This window comes from Brienomyrus brachyistius, chromosome 4 (genome assembly GCF_023856365.1).
Source record: "Brienomyrus brachyistius isolate T26 chromosome 4, BBRACH_0.4, whole genome shotgun sequence".
Lineage (NCBI taxonomy): Eukaryota > Metazoa > Chordata > Actinopteri > Osteoglossiformes > Mormyridae > Brienomyrus > Brienomyrus brachyistius.
In genome coordinates, this window is record NC_064536.1 from 27,348,184 (window position 1) to 27,364,675 (window position 16,492).

Here is a 16,492-nt window from a genome sequence, read left to right on the forward strand (position 1 = left end):
TTGGTAAGCATTAAAAATGGTGGGAATTCCAGTCCAGATTTACATTTAGTGAAATTACAGTTAAATTACACATTAACACTGTGATAAACATGGTGGTAAACTTGGGTGACCGGCCTGTTTTTAGTTGATTGATATGTATGATATGTATACCGAGGTGGGGTCACAGGTGCCCGGGCCTTAACCAAAAGCTGACTGGCCCCTGAAGTGCCCCCTCCCCTGTCACTCACCAATTCAGAACATATCATTGACTAATGATAAGGTTGGCCTCTCTGTATGAACAATGGTCACCCCACCTTACAAAATCCTACAATTGCCCCTGGTGCTAGCTAGCTGTTAGCCGCTCGATACTCGTTTTCTCGGTTATACGCTTCTTTTCTGCCTCAGCCTTTTTTTTCCCAGTCTTCTGCTGAGATGTTTTTGACTTTTCATCTCTCTCAGGTAACCGGGCTGGCTGTTTGTGAGGCAGAAGCCTCAGACCTTTATTGCAGTCCACACGGATCTCCTGAAGTGATTTTCCTCTTGGCATTTAGAGGTTGAAGCGTCTGCCCGTCACACGTTATTGCGGATGAAAGATGGCCGTCTTAAAACCGTTCCTGATTTTGGAGCTCTTGACTTTCTACGTCTGAGCCTATCGAATGCGATGCCCAACGGCGTGCAGATGTTTTTATTCGGTAATAGGTCTATGTATGAATATTTGTATGAATATTTATATGTTTTCGTGCCCTTTCAATGATTCGGAAATGGCAGCCACCACTACTGATTCTCATTGTCCTCTTTATAGGGCGCTCTGTCTGTTTAGCATCGAGACACAGCTGTCTACGAGAGGGGACCCGCTGTTTATCCTTGAGTTATGCTTAAAGGCTACCTGTGAGGATAGCAGGATGTTCGTCTAAATGCCAGCCGGAGGAAAGGGCACGTTTTCCTGACATTTAATTCCTCCCTCATTCCGGAAGTGGGTACTACTTCGGAGTAAATGCATGGACCCAGAGGATTGGCAGGCTGGAGACAGACAGTCTTCTGACTTGACTCGCTAGCTATTTAGTTTTTGACGCGCCCCGGCCCAGCAGGCGGGATCCAGAGTATCTGGGACCTTCTTCTCCCAGCTGTGTGTGTGTGTGTGTGTGTGTGTGTGTGTGTGTGGGGGGGGGGGGGGGGGGCAGCACTAAACTATCTCCAGAATGAGGTGGTCACTTTTCTCCTGTGCTGCGTGAGGGTGGTAGCCTGAGATGGAATACCCCCCTAGCTGTTACAGTTCATAATCCGGGGGCCACGAGCCCCTCTCTGATGTAAAGTGGTTTGGATGCAGGCCAAGTGGCAGAGGAGGGAGCCAGCGAGGAGGACAGGGGACAGCTCGTGAATGTCGGCCATGTTACTGGGGAGGGAGACTGAGTGTTTAAGGCAAACCGTATCTCATGTTTTATACCACAATCAATCACCATCCGCTGCCCGAATGCCGGGCCCTTATCTCAATGGGCCGGTCTCATTATAATACACCATTAAATCGCTGCAGTGTGTGTGCATGTTCTTACATGGTCAGTCGAGCTTATTTTTCTGTAGAACTGAGTTTTCCCTTCCTGTCTGATAACACACTGTGACCGTAAAACATTTGTAATAAAATTTTACTGAGTGGCAAGGTTAAACCCCCCCCCATACGGAAACCATACATTGTCACATAACCACCATGGGGGAATCGAACCCAAAGCCCCGGCACTACGGCCAATGCACATATACATGGCTTATAGGATGAAGAGACACAAAGAGACTCTTGTCCTACATTTTAACGTATCTGAGGAAGAAAGCAAGGAAAATCCCACGAAACAAGAAATGCGTAGAAATTTCACAGCGCATAGACTGACTTAAATCACCTCCATCCTTTAAACCATCCCTTTAAATGATCTCTTTACATCGTCCCTTTAAATTGTAAAGAGTTGTGACCGATCCATAGTGGCAGACTCACCTTCCCGACATACTGGTAATCCGTGCCGATATACTCCTCCAGCAAAAAGAACTGGTTCCACATCCACCCGCGCTTGGATCGCCGCAGTGCCCTGCCCTCGTCAGAGGGGGCTCCTCCATTATCTTGCCCCTTAAGCGTTTCTCCCATAGTCCTCTGAAAGGCAGCTTGGGAAATTCCTCGGCTGCAGAGGTAGGCCCAGATCAGGAGCAGTAGGTGAGCTCTCATGGCGTCCAGAGCCTGGTGACCCGGTTCACGTAATGGCAAGTCGGTGACGCTGGCCGCAGGCGTTTTCCGTCATAGGATGCAGCGCGGCATCATGGTCCCTCATGGGCTGGAGATTCCCACGGTCTCCAGGGAACCCAAACGGCCTAAAACGAACAACAATCACAGTGTCACTTTCAGCTGCAGCTCCATAACCTCCACTGGACACATTTCTCAATAATTTCAATAACACAGCTTGATTTTTAGTGAGTAAATTCGGGTTTGTGGTCAGATGTTAGTACATTTACATGAAATTTACATTTCATTGATTTAGCAGATATATGTCACATTGGATAAATGTTTTTGAGAGACCAGGGTCAGACAATTCCTGGAGCAATTCTGGGTTAAGGGCCCAGTAGATCAATCACTCTGCTTACTCTGGGACTTGAACCAGATTGTGTGTCTTTTATTCATATTTGTGTTATATTCCCCATTGTAAATGTATTTATTTAAGCCCGGCTAGGTGTGCAGAGGCTGCTTGTTTGAAAATGCCATGCTGGCATCCTGAGACCCCAATGTGCTTCACATTCTCCTAGTGGTTGTTCTCTCCCCATAATGTCACCCCAGAAACTGGCAGGCTGGTGTCATAGATACCAGACCCCCCAACCCCCAGTAGGCTGTGAGCCGATCGGGTTTTGACAGATGTCAGCGAAGGGTGTGAACCCAGTTCTGGAACATTCCTCTGAGTATGAATCTACCCAGACAGCACTCGTTCCCTTACCAAGCTGTAGAATGGGACACCCCCCCCCCCCAGTTTAAGACTACACTGGTGATATATTCCCCATGTCGATTTCCAGCCTGTTAAAATTCCTCGTTGACAGGAGGGAGGTGATGAGGGGACAGAGTGTGGAGTCGAGTCACATCAGCGACTGTCTGACCACAGGACCCACTCCCGCTCTATGTGGTCTCCACGGGGACCCTGGAGGCGAGAACGATGACATAAACCTCCATGTCCCCCGGGTCCAGAGGCTCCATTGATTTCACATTGATCGCTCGGTTTTTGGGGGGGGTGGGACAGTCTAGACAGAGGGGATTTAAGACTCTCTCTATTCGATAACTCTTTCTTTGGATGCATTTTCCCTGTAGGGCTGTGGACCGGCAGAGTGGCGAGGCAGAAGGACCAGTGCCAGTGATGTGGTCTGGCAGAGTGGAGAGGCAGAAGGGCCAGTGTCAGTGATGTGGTCCGACAGTGCAGCAAGATAAAAGGACTGGTGCCAGTGGTGTGGTCCAGCAGAGCGGCGAGGCAGAAGGACCAGTGCCGGTGATGTGGTCTGGCAGAGCGATGAGGCAGAAGAACGGGTGCTGGTGATGTGGTCCGGCAGAGAGACGAGGCAGAAGGACCAGTACCGATGATGTGGTCTGGCAGACTGACAAGGCAAAAGTACCAGTGCCTGGGACGTGGGCCAGCATAGCAGGGAGGCAGAAGGACCAGTGCCGATGATGTGGACTGGCAAAGCGGCGAGGCACAAGGTCTGGTGCCGGTGATGTGGTCCGGCAGAGCGACAAGGCAGAAGGACCGGTGCCGTTGACGTGGGCCAGCAGAGCGACGAGGCAAAAGGACCAGTGACGATGATGTGGTCTGGCAGACTGACAAAGCAAAAGTACCAGTGCCTGGGACGTGGGCCAGCATAGCAGGGAGGCAGAAGGACCAGTGCCGATGATGTGGACTGGCAGAGTGGCGAGGCAGGAGGACCAGTGTCGATGATGTGGGCCAGCAGAGCGATGAGGCAAAAGGACCAGTGACGATGATGTGGTCTGGCAGACTGGCGAGGCAGAAGTACCAGTGCTTGGGACGTGGGCCAGCATAGCGGGGAGGCAGAAGACCTGGTGCTGGTGATGTGGTCCGGCAGAGTGGTGAGGCAGAAGGATTGGTGCCAGTGAGATGGGTGCGGGCAACCCATCGGTCTCCACGGCAATAGACTGTCGCCCTTCCATGCGTTCACTGTGTAGGGGGTTAAACAGGGCCAGTGGGGGGGGGGGGGGATTTGGGAGAGCAGGACATTCTGAGAAACAGGTTGGAGCTCACAGTCTGCTGCTGCAGTGGTTCATTTTCAGTTGTGTTCCTGAAGGGGACCTCGTCCTTCACTTGGGTCATACTTATCAGAGGATTTGGAAGGGTTTTGTTGGAATCCTGCTGTCCCGAGCCTGCCCCCCGCCCCCCAGGGAGGATGGACGTGGCATGTTAACACAGCGATTCACTCCATGCTGTGTTCACACACAGCCACAGCTAACAGCTATATCAGGTAATGCTTCAGAATAAAGGCAGCAGCTTTTCAGATTAGCTCATTAATGCCGGAGCTGTTATTGTCCAAACCATGTCTGTATAAACAGCGCGTAACTCGTGCCCACAAAGGCGTCTGTTCACTCCGCGTGGCAGAGTCCTCCTGGTGCCACAGCTGTGAGTCATCACCCTGTCCCAGCGTCTCTTTACTTTACTGAGTTTCAAATCTTAGCCCGATGGGGGCACTGTCACCCCAGTCACATCCTTCCCTGCCTTCCTGCAGGCTTCTGCCCGTAAAGCTTGTTATAAACTTTTTCGAGCAGTATGACCACATCGCCTCCCTTTACAGTCCCCCCCCCCCCCCCACCTTTACTGCAACCATCTGCCATAATCCCCCTGGTAGGCGTGACCGTTAATACCCACTGAAGATGACAGTAGACTTATATGGTCACTGTTAATAATATTGTGGATCGTTTTGGAGGGCCAGCACTTCAGGGAGGGGGTGAGAATCCTGCCCCCCACCGGGGCCAAACAGGAAATTCATGTCCTGGAAAAAATAGCCTTCCCGAATTCATGCACACATGGAGCTGAAAATCTGTGAGGGAGAGTTTCTCCAATATTGCATTTTGGGCCAGGAGACCAGTTTATGTAGAAATTGAGAGAATAGAGGTGCACAGAGGCTGTGACTCCCGATGTCCTGTCATTATTCTTTGGTCTGCTTGTTTCGCTGTGTTTTCTGTATCTTCTGCATTAATCCCGTGGAACAAATGACTTCAGTTCTGAGGTATAGAGCCTGACTGTTGTTCTCCTCTGCTGAGGTTGGGTGGAGGAGTCAAGGCCTGTCCTTTGTTACTGAAATGCCCCCCATTCCTCCCCAGGCAAACTTTCTAAATCCTCGGAGGGGCTCAGCTGTTGGACCCTGGGGTTATAAACCAAAATGCACCTGAACCTTTCTATCCAAACCCAAGCCACTGCTGATTCTACCCTCCTACTGCCCCACACACCCTGCACCAGCAAGTTAAAGAGAAGCACCCAGGAAGTCACCCCTTTCCCCATTGCCAAAGGATCCACCAGATGCGGTGGATCAGCAGAGACGCCGATACAAGGCTCAACGCGACCATCTTGGTTCCAGACCTCACTGCTTACCCCCTCCGAAATCAGCCCAGCCTGCTGCCCCTGCCAGGGCCAGATTGCAGTGTCGGTACGTTAATGTCAGGAATGTTCCGGAATCCACTTTAAAAGTCGCCGGTCTGTGACTGCGGGGTGGCGTAGGGGAGGGTGTGATGGATTGTGGGGGGGCAAGACAGGAGTTTCCAAACACAGGAAGACGTGAATAAGTGCCTGTTTATGTTACGACCCCCGCGGTACACCGTTACTGGGTGGACGAGGGTCTTTGGTTGGCTTTCTCTGCCTTATAAGGGAGAAAACGATGACGGGAAGGACAAAACAGATGGGAGGACAGGCCTTCCCGCTGCCATGACTCCGCGCTGGGCTGCGGACATTTCTCTGGAAGGTGTCCGTGCAACAGCCTGGGTTTTGTTAGAAAGAGCAAAATGCAGTATAGCTGACAAGAAGCTGACAGCAGTGACAGCCTAAGCACCTTTGCAACATTGCAGCCCTCATCCTGCAGGGGGCGATGCTGAGCAACCCATCTGTTAGCCTCTACCTACAGGATCATCTTTGTTTGACTGCTTTTGAGTGTTAATGATAAGGCCATATTTCAGTCTATCACATGTGTTTATGAGAGGAGTGAGCCTGTGTGCCTTCCTAACAGGGACATACTATGAGCATTCTACCTTCATTGGTCAGGGGACAGAAGCGACGTCTGTTCTTTTTCCAGAAGAACTCCAGTGATTAAACTGGATCTCACTGGAGGCAAGGCTGTGGTATACCACCCCGTGGCCGAGAGAGAGATGGAGAGATAGGGAGAGAATCTGAAGCGGACAGAGGGAGAGAGGGAGGGGTGAATAGCCATTGCCAGGCACTGAGGGAAGTTGCACTCTGTTGACAATGGGTGCTGACCTCTGACCCCGGGCAGAGATGCCTTGTTGAGTACATGCCCGGTTCTCAGCGAGACGGGCAGCCTCCCTCCTCCCCGCACCATAAACCAGGACCCAAGCTCCCTGGCATCCCCGCACCAGATGGTTACTGCTGGGTCAGTTAAATCCCAGCCCGTTTAACCCCTCCTGCTTGCCGTCTGTTACCGCACTCACCTCGGCGAAGCCGGCTGACCTGGGACCCCTTGCTGATACCGACCCGTTTGGGTCTCGCCAGATCGCTGTTTTTATCTGCTTCAGTCCCAGACAACCTGTCGTCCTCTTTCTTTGTTTGCCGGATTGGATCCAGCTACTGCATGGAACAGCACTAACGATCCTCTCCCTGGTGAGAATTCCAAAGTTCCAGACGCGTGTTTATTCTGGGTCAGAGACGCCAGTGGCTCCTCTCCCAGTGAGGCCTCATTGGATTCATCGAGCCAACGAGGACACCAGCATGGGATTGAACATCGGAAGTGGGAAGCTCCATCTGCAGAATTCCAGCTCATGAGTGCTGGGAAACCTTATTTGGAAAACAATGGGAGTGATCCAGATACGACACAACTGAGGCAAATGGAAAATCCTGCAGAGAATGTTCCTTGTCTTTGGGATGCTGCCTTTCTATATTCAGAAGGATTACGGGGGTCACAACCTTCCGGAAGGAATGTTGCTGAAGTCCGGATTAATTAACTAGAGCCAGTCACCACATCTCAGCCACGTCGTCACCGTGATCACCCCTTGTAAATCCGGACATCCCTGATCTCTTGCAAGAGTAACAAACCCACTTCATGGCAGAAAAAAATCCAGCATCCCTTTCAGGACAGCCGCTGCTCTGAAATGATATTCGCTTGGCCCCGTTCCAGCCTGCCAATCCCTTTGTCTCGAACTTGGCCTTTAATCCATAGACTGTCGCTAATCATCTGTGGAAAAACACATGCACACGTGCACCTACCCCCCCTCCACCAAACCACAGCACCCCAACCTGCCATCTTAATTCTCCTCCTGACCACTGTAAACAGTGCTTTTATAAAGATAAATCATTAAAAAAAAGAGAGACCACAAAAATCACTTAATTTCCAATAAATTATAATGGATACATAAAACAAAAAAAAACGTCCGTTGAAAAAATAGGAAGTGAATGCCGAGAAAGGACCCCACACCGCGCGCAGGCTCTGAAAACGAACAGCGTCCACAAGGGGGCACACTGACAGCAATCACACTGTAAATGTCCCGGGTACTTAAGTAGCGCTTCAGATGGAGGCATGAGATTTTTCTGACAGATTTACTTTCCTCTCATTACTGACAATGAGACTTAAAAGCCTCCTGCTGGTTACTTCTGAATACATCGATTTTTTTTTGTGTGGGGGGTGGAGGGGGTAGTTTTGGTTTTAGACAGACGGCTGACAATTTTAGAGGTTTGACAGTTGGTGACAGAAGTGACATTAAGATCACCCCCATGTCTGTGTATGTGATGTCATATTCGTAAACTCCCGTGCCCCCCCGTGTGGAAAAGCCCCAGAGTCTAAATCTGATTGGTTCTGTCAAGTGAGCTACATTGCGATGGCCATTTTCAGAAAGGCCATATTGCCTACATTCCTCAAAGTGTCCCAGTCAAGTCTCTGTCTTCCACCAACAGAACTTTCTGTTAGCCAGACGGTTAGCAAGACAGCCAGAAAACAAGTACGTTTCCGTAAGGTTAGCAACGGCCCTGAAATCCTCGTCATTCCTGCCCGAACCAGGAACGGTTAGCGTGTGATTTGGTCATAAAGCTGCCTAAAATAAAAATCTGCTCGGAAAACCCATAACCTTTTATGCAATTTTAAGAATTTTACAATGTAAGCCTATCGTACCCAGAATCCCTTGTGGGCAAAATGGCATGTGATTCATAGTCATTAAATTTTAAAGGACTGCTTAAAAAAAGAAATTAAGAATGAACACAAGTAAATCAATCTAAAGCAAAGCCTAGTTTTAATTATTCAAACTGGCAGTTTTAGTTTGCTCAAACTGGTCACTTCACTTGTCACTGTTCATATTGTAATATTTAAACTTAAAATTATCTTGCGAATAACTATCCTTTTCTGTCTACGCAATCATACTCAATGAGAAAAATATTTAGACTATGTTTTATCTTTTTTTTCTTTTACCAAATACAGCTATTTCATTTTATTCATTTTATGCTATAGGTATATATAATTGCATTGTATTGATTTTGTACGTGCAGAATCGAAACGGCGTTCGCAATTTATAATTTTATAACAAAAATAGCCAATGTCAAATCAACTGCACGTAATCTAGTGATGCATGAAAAACAAACCACGACAGGCACTTAAAAGCTCTTCAGATACTCAAAATATAATTATGATCTCAGGATGTGTTAAAGGTCCATTTAGCGATCCCCATCCCACTGTGGGACATCCGAGCCCGGGACTACGCTCGCGCAGCTGTCCCCTCTGTCCCACAGGGACCTCTGGCATCACATCACAACACGCGCTGCATCTTCCGCACGAGTCCTTTTCTTCTTTCATCCCTCCCTCCAACCACAGCATTTAATGCGCGTGTTTGCAGCGTTTGCATTTTCTCCGAGCCGAGGATATTAATCCTCGCAAATTTAGTGTAATGTATGTTTCAAGGTGCCCCTTATATATTAATGTCGACCCGAACCAGTCCAGCGTACATGGGGGGCTGGGCGTTTAAACACCCAGATCACGGCCACGCTGCTCCACAGCCCCGGAAAACTCTGACAGAGACCCCCGTGACAAACCAGTTTCTTCCCCCTATCGTGAAAGAGCCATTACAGTACAGTGCTATATTTTATATGCACGATCCCTCATCTTCTGGCCTTTTGCATGCATGCACGTCTTTAATAACTTACACAATGCAAGCCAACCATGAGGAAATCGTATGTTGCAGGATGGAGCAGATGTAACCCTAACCCTACTGTAGGACCTCCATCTGAAGTCGCGCTTCTACCTGCGCCCTAGACAGGATAGTAATAAAAACTCACTTTGATCTTTCCGTCTGTTTACATAGAAATCAGAATCGGTTCGGGAGGGGTGGTGAAAGCACAACAAAAAAGCAAACAAACAAAAAAGTTTCCTGAAGCCTCGGGTGGAGGCGGTGTGGAGGTACAGATTATAATTACAAATGATTGCAAAATGCGCAGATATAGACTCGGGGCGACCTGCGTAGCATGAGTTCTTTTTTCCGCAGGATGATGGTATATAGTAATACAGAATTTCCATCCGCGTTTTAATGTTACACCAAGACAAGATACGTGAAAAGAGCCCACTGTACTGATTCCGTCCATTAATCCAAAATGTTTAAACTTAAATTAGCCTATAAAATACTATATATGAATATACAAACCACCTCTTAAGCAATAAGTAAATAGCATTACTTTTAAATCAGAAGTAGCCTACTTACTATATTTGCGTATTCCTGCATACAACAAAACGCAAAAAAATGTATAGCGAACTAGCGATATGATCTTTTAGGTTTAACGCTGGCCCTGCATTAAAATGCAAGTATCCGGGGCGCCGCGTGTTTTATCTCGTGCGGACCGCAGAGGCAGGTGCGAGGCGCGTGCATGGCGCGTGCGATCCGCGTGCATGGCGCATACATGGTATAACTCCCGTATACAGATGCATGTTTTAACCCCACATTAAGGTTCGCGGCAGCCCGCATTTGCTCTCTCCCTTTACATTTTTCTCCAAAGTGCCCGGAAGAATCGTCGGGCTTTGTGGCCAACGGAAAGTGGGGATAAACTTGCTTGTCACTTACCGGTGTCCAGCTGGGAGACTCTCCTGAATTGCTGAGGGGTGCCGAACGGTGCGGAGCCCTTCACTGCTGCATAACCTCTGTGGCTTGCGGTCCCCTGCCCAGCTGCGTCTCTCTCTCTCTCTCTCTCTCTCTCTCTCTCTCTCTCTCTCATTCACTCACTCTCTCTATCTCCCTCTGTATCTCTCTAACCCCCTGCCTCCCTCCCTCCTCCCCTCTGTGTCCCGCAGCATCACTTTCAGTGGCAGGGAGGCTGAGACGGAGGGAAAACTCTGCTTCTTATTGGCTGCCATTCTCAAGTCCCCAGTAAAGACGGAAAAAAGGAAGAAGGGAAAAAAAAGAACACAACACACACAAAAGAAGGGAGGAGAGGTCCCCCCCCCCGCAGCCAGTAAACAAAATGCAATGTTGCAGTCGCGCGGAAGCCGGAGGGGACAGTCGCTCCTGCAGCCGACGCATTTTCTAATGCATTTTAAAATGACTGTTTGACGGAGAAGGCTTTTACAGCCGCGACATGGTGAATAACTGCCCCGTGAGACGCCCGCGGCTTTCGGTTCTGTCACGGCACGCTTCCCGCTTTAATATAAACGTCGGGAGACATCCGCGGTGACGCGAGAGCGCCCCCTGTCGCTGTCGGTCAGCCCTAACGCCGATAGCGGTAATTACGCTTAAAGCGGCAGCGATAACGCGGTCTTAATTAGCTTCATGATTTTTCATGCTGTATGCTTTGGCATTCTGTGTCTCTGTCCTTCCCCCAAAGGAGCTACAGTGGCTTTTTTGGGGCCATTAAGCAGGGATGGTGTGGCAAGACTATCAGGATGAGGAGATGCAGTAAGCTTGGTAACCAAGGCGTCCCTGTCACCCCATGCTTCTGTTCCACAATGGTGGCCGTTGTGCCCCAGCTACTGAGAGTCTGGCCCAGCTCCAGATGTCTGCTATTAATTCCCCTGGGCAGGGGAGCTCAGAGCCTTCTGCAGTCATGATGGTGGTGGTGGGGGGGCATCCATTGGATGGGATAGGATTGGCCGTTGATGTGTGTATGGGAGGGGTTACCCTTCTCAGCCTGGGTACAGTTGAAATGCCACTACTCTTGCCTGCCCTTCTCCAGGAGCAAGGGATTCTGGGAGCTGGGAGTCAGGCTGCCTGGTACTGAGAGGGGGGGTGGGGTGGCTTCCTTGTTGTCATGTTTAATAGCTTAGCACTTTTGTGCAGTGGTGGGGGAGGATTTCTGCAGCTGGGAGCGATTCGGGTTAAACACCTCTGTCCAGTGTACAACAGGTGGCCCTCAGGGATCCCACAGGGATCATGCTGCTGGATTAGCTGCTGTTTGATATGTACAGGGGCACAAAGGGGCACACTGGCAGATTCAGGGGACCCACACTTTACAGGGGCCCCTGAGGGGACCCCTGCCCCCCACTCGGCAAATTATATGTATGTCTGACCTGTAGTTGTTCAGACTGAAAGTGTCAACCCAAGATGGGGGGGGGGGCAAAAGTGATGTTTTGTCAGGGGGCCCTGAATTTGTGCAGCTGAATAATAAAGCCATACAGACAAGTCTATCAAAGGTCCAAGAGCAGATTCCTCTGAGATCAACCCCCCTCCCCCGATGTAAATCTGGTGTTCACAGGGTATGCACGGTGCCGGGAGTCCATGGAGGGGTAGCAATGCAATGTGAGTGACTGTCACAGACAGCTCCTCTGCAGAGGTCAGGGGTGGTGTCCCAGTTCCCGCCCCCCCCCCCCCCCCCCCCGGCCCAGTTCTTCTGCTTCCCAAGCATCCGGGACCAAGACCCGCAATAGGATTCTGCCCGTATCCGACAGCGTGGCGGACAGGAAGTGACCTTCGCTTTCACTAATCACCATCCCCTCTGCATGGGACAATGTCACTGTTGTTTATTTACTGCCTTATGGACCAGGGAGAGGGGAAATTGATGGGAGGGGGGGGCATATGAATGGAGGGACAACAGAGCGAGATGCCACAAGTGTGGGTTTAAAAATAAAGGGTACGGACCCCCCCAAAGACAAAGCAGCAATGGGAACTTTTAAGCCAGGCATTAAAAGACTCTCTCAAGCAAGCAAATGTGGCTCTCTGATCAATAGGCTGCAGGATAGCAAACGATGTGCTGTTTACACCCCCTGCCCCCCCCCCCAGATCTCTTCTCTGCGGCCCTTGCTTAGCAGGAGTCAGTGTACTGATGTCCTACGAGGCTAAGATTAGTCTCAGAGTAATTTTCACACTCCTTCATGACAGTGACGAGGGTTTCGAGGAGATGAGGATTCACCCCCACCACGCCCCACCAAAGCACATCCATCTGCTTTCAGAGTCCCTCGCTGCTCCTGGACCCTCCGATTCCCCAAGTGGCTTCCGGAAGCAAAAAGAAACAGCCTTAATTTTACAGGGCTGCAGAAGGATTCGCGTGACGAGTTCTGAGCAACAAGCGAGTGTTTGTGTCCAATGTGTGTGTGCGTCTGTATGTGTGTGGGTGGGGAGAAACTAACCAAGATGATCAAGATGATTTAGACTGGTAGTTAGACCTGCTCTAGTAAATGTAAATGAAATATATACATGAATAAAATTTGAAAATGTTACTCTGCATAACTGTCAGAGTTAGTTAACAGTAACTGTAAGCATGCCTTAACATTACATAATTATTATTATTCTCTATGTCAAATCATCCAAAGCAGCTTTGTCCTGACTTGGACTGGAATCCTGCCCAAAATGGGTATAGGCTGGCAAGAGTAATGGGCATGTCTGTGGGTGGGTGGGGGTGGTGGACCCCCACCCTCAGCCTGCAGAGGATCCAGGATCCCAATGTCCTGCCGATGAAGAGTGACCCGGACGACTGGCTTTAGACGAGCGACGCACATTTTCCCTGCTGCTGACGAGGCTGACCGTAAACAGCGTTCCCCGTGCGAAAACAGCTGCTGACAGCATTAATCCAGCCTGACCGGGGTGCACGAGTGAAAGGGAGAGAGACAAGGTGAGGAGAGAAGGATTTCGTGCTTTTAGGCACGCTTCACCTGCGCTTGGTTTGGGATATGGAGCCATCCATATACAGAGAGGTAGCTGTGAGAGATTTGGATGTGCATTTGCGTGGCCCCCTGTTGGCCACAAGGAGTCACTACACTGGCGAGGCCCAAAGTCTTTTCGAGTGAAGCCCCAGAAACATCAAACCATCTCCTGGTCTCACACACCCATCCGCCTGATGCCTCTTGCCTTTCCTGCCAGCCAGTTAACTGTATTCCCATCTTATCCCCAGCAGAACCCATGAGGAACCGAGGCAGAGATCCAAGCTGACTGCCAGCGTCTCTCCCAGATCGCGGCCGAGAGCAGACAGGGCCCCACCCTCCCATTTCTTCCTTGGAGCATGCGGTCGTGACCCATAACCTCTGCCATCTACTTCCTGTTCATCACCAAAACACAAACCCCCATCTGTATTACGCTTCTCCTGAATTTACTGGCTAACCCCTCTGGGGGCTCACTACTCTGATTCCCTGGAAACTAATTTCAGCCTCCAGCAAATAAATGCTCGACGCAAGTTCATTACCAAGCAGGGCCCAGCCGGTGTCAGATCACAACTTATGTAAAACCAAACCCCAAGCTGCATTATGTGGGAGAAAAATCTAAATCTCTTATCCAAAGAACCACTTACTTCTTCTGTTCCAGTCTAGTATACCAGTTAAGGGCTGGTGTGTCGCTCTTCAGGTTAGGGCACTGTGCCCTTGATCAGAAGGTTGCTGGTTTGAATCCCATAGCTAGCAGAGTGATGTCAGCATTGGGCCCTTGAGTGAAGCCCTTTACCTTAAAAGCTGTTCAAAACATACTGGATAAATGACTGACTCTGTCCTCTGAGCTAAAGCTTTGCTGTTACCTGTGTGTGTGTCTCATAGGAGAGCATGATGGGATACATGGAATCCTACAGAATTCCTACATCCTCCTGCAGAGCATCACCATCCTGAGGGTTCCTCCAAGGATTTTCTAAGGTAAGGATGATACCTCAGTAGCTGGCTCTTGCTTAGGGTGTTTAGATTTAGATTGAAAACATGGTGATTGTGAAAAGGGGTTAAAATAATTAAGTCTGATCCCCTTGGGCCCTTTACAGTAACCTCTTACCTAATCAATGTCAGCTACATGGAGTTTGTACAGGAAATAGGAGCAATATGGCTGGACACAGCCTCCATCGGGCACCTGCCTATACACACACATTCTGTCTCCAATTAACTCGTCTCAATGCAATTTACCCTAATCTGACTAAATAGAAGAAAGCCAATAACAGTTTGTTAACAAAAATACCAATTAAGTAATAAAAGAGAGTTTTGTTGGAGTTTCATAACCCACTATCTGGCCTTCTCTCTGTAGACAGGGTAGCCACATCATTAGTGAGCTTGTTGCATGACCTGGAGCGCTTCTGACCCAAAAGAAGCCCTTAGAACGGAAATCCGCAGCTGAAAAGTCCTTAAATAATCCGACCCCACCTGCCTGCGTATCTGTTTCTCAGAAAGCACTTTCAGATCCACAGCATTATCCCCGGAAGCACGGGCTATTCACAAGTTTAGTGTGCCAGCTAATAAATATCGTAATAGGTGGAAGGAGTGATGTTCTCACACCTTATCGGAGCATCATGCGAAGCCAGTGTGCTGGAAATGAAGCTCTGATGGCGGGCAAGCCAGGGGGAGGTGGTAGTGGGAGGTTTGTGCTGTATCCGTCCATCGACCACATCTATGAATACCACCGCTGGTGCTAGGAGCCTGTTAATCGACAATCTATATCCCCCACACATTAAGGCCTTTGGTCAAGCTATGGTATGGGTCAGCTGGTGATCAAGAATTCTAATATTAGAAGCCATTAGCGCGGGAACTGCCTACCAGAAACACATGGGGATGTGTATGTGACCAGAGAGTGGGATTAAATACAGCAATTTCCCGGAATTCCCAAAATGGCCGCCCTGTACCCTCTGCGATACAGAGATTAATCAGTGTTAATGTGTTTTGGTTGCTTCCGAAAAGCTAGCTGGCCAAATCAGTCCCTGATGAAGCCAACTCCAAAGCTGGGAACCCAAAAGCAAGATACGAGTGGGTGGCCGAATTTCCCACTTGTGTCCAGGCATCATAGCACCACCTCTATGAGGTGAATTTGTTATACATGCACAGTCTAGAGTTCCAGATGCGGGGGCAGTGTGTAAGACACATAGTCATAAGGTGCTTCGGTGCCGCACCAGGGTGGGGGGGCATGGTGGTGTGGGTCGGGGGTGCTTTCAGATGTTTATTTGGGCTGGTCCTGGCTTATTTATGTGCTTATCTAGTTTCAGATCCCATATGCTGGTTCAGGATGGCCCTGACTTAGTTCTGTACTTGTCTAGTTTCAGATCCCATTTTTCAGATCCAGTTCTGTACTTCTCCAGTTTCAGATCCAGTGTGCTGAATCAGGCTGGTCCTGATATAGTTCTGTACTTGTCTAGTTTCAGATCCAATATGCTGGTTCAGGATGGTCCTGATTTAGTTCTCTATTTGTCTAGTTTCAGACCCTGTCTGCTGATTCAGGACGGTCCTGACTTAGTTCTGTCTAGTTTCAGATCCTCTGTGTTTCCTAGACTCCTGTAAACCTCATTAGTTATTGTCAAAGCAGCCACATCTTCAGTCGGGGAATCTGTAGTTATGAGTAAAGACTGAAGCTTGTACAATATTTCTTTTTTTAATGGGGGGGGGGGGGGTGTATGCCAGCTGGTGGTTTGTCTTCCAGGGCATTGGTGACTCCAGATCAGATCCCCATGCCAAATACCATGAGGTGTTTGTTTCCTTTGATTGACACTTCCCTGTCCAATCAGAAGCGGTGTGCTTTATCATAACATCTGTTTTGCGTTTTGAAGTAAAATGCAATAAAATGATTCCAATATCTGTGTGCTGCTGAGTTGATTGTTTTGAAGATCTTTCCTGTAACTCCCTCTATGCATGAAGACCTTCATTTTTAAATCCTCCTTCCTGTTCCCTCCTTCCCCTGAACAAAAGGAGGGCAGTGGCATCTTGTAACCTGATTGTGAAGGTTTGCCCGTTAGCGTAACTCGACTGCGGAGGCTGACCCAGAGACCCAGAGGCTCGGATGCCTGACTGGCGCCCTGAATTTCAGGCCAGTGCACTGGGACCTGGCCTGCCTCACCGTTACCCAGAACAGTGGCCTACAGTCCAGGTTCCTAAACGGTGTGTGGCGGAGATGGCAGCTCAACCTGTACCCTCTGGCGGAACATGT

General features: G+C 49.3%; 1 protein-coding gene across 3 annotated transcripts in view; it reads right to left on the bottom strand.

Annotated features, from left to right (window-relative positions):
• The window catches only part of LOC125740812 (cadherin-6-like), a 499,381-nt gene that overhangs the window by 19,453 nt on the left and 463,436 nt on the right, over positions 1-16,492 (bottom strand). For 2 of the 3 annotated variants that reach the window (XM_049012470.1, XM_049012472.1), the window contains exons 1-2: positions 10,253-10,542; positions 1,958-2,325 (exon numbers count right to left, since the gene is read on the bottom strand). In XM_049012470.1, the coding sequence (XP_048868427.1) occupies positions 1,958-2,182 (225 nt within the window). In that variant the 5' untranslated portion in view covers positions 2,183-2,325; positions 10,253-10,542. Of the gene's footprint in view, positions 1-1,957; positions 2,326-10,252; positions 10,543-16,492 lie in introns of those variants that run through there. The other variant, XM_049012471.1, reaches the window with a different exon arrangement.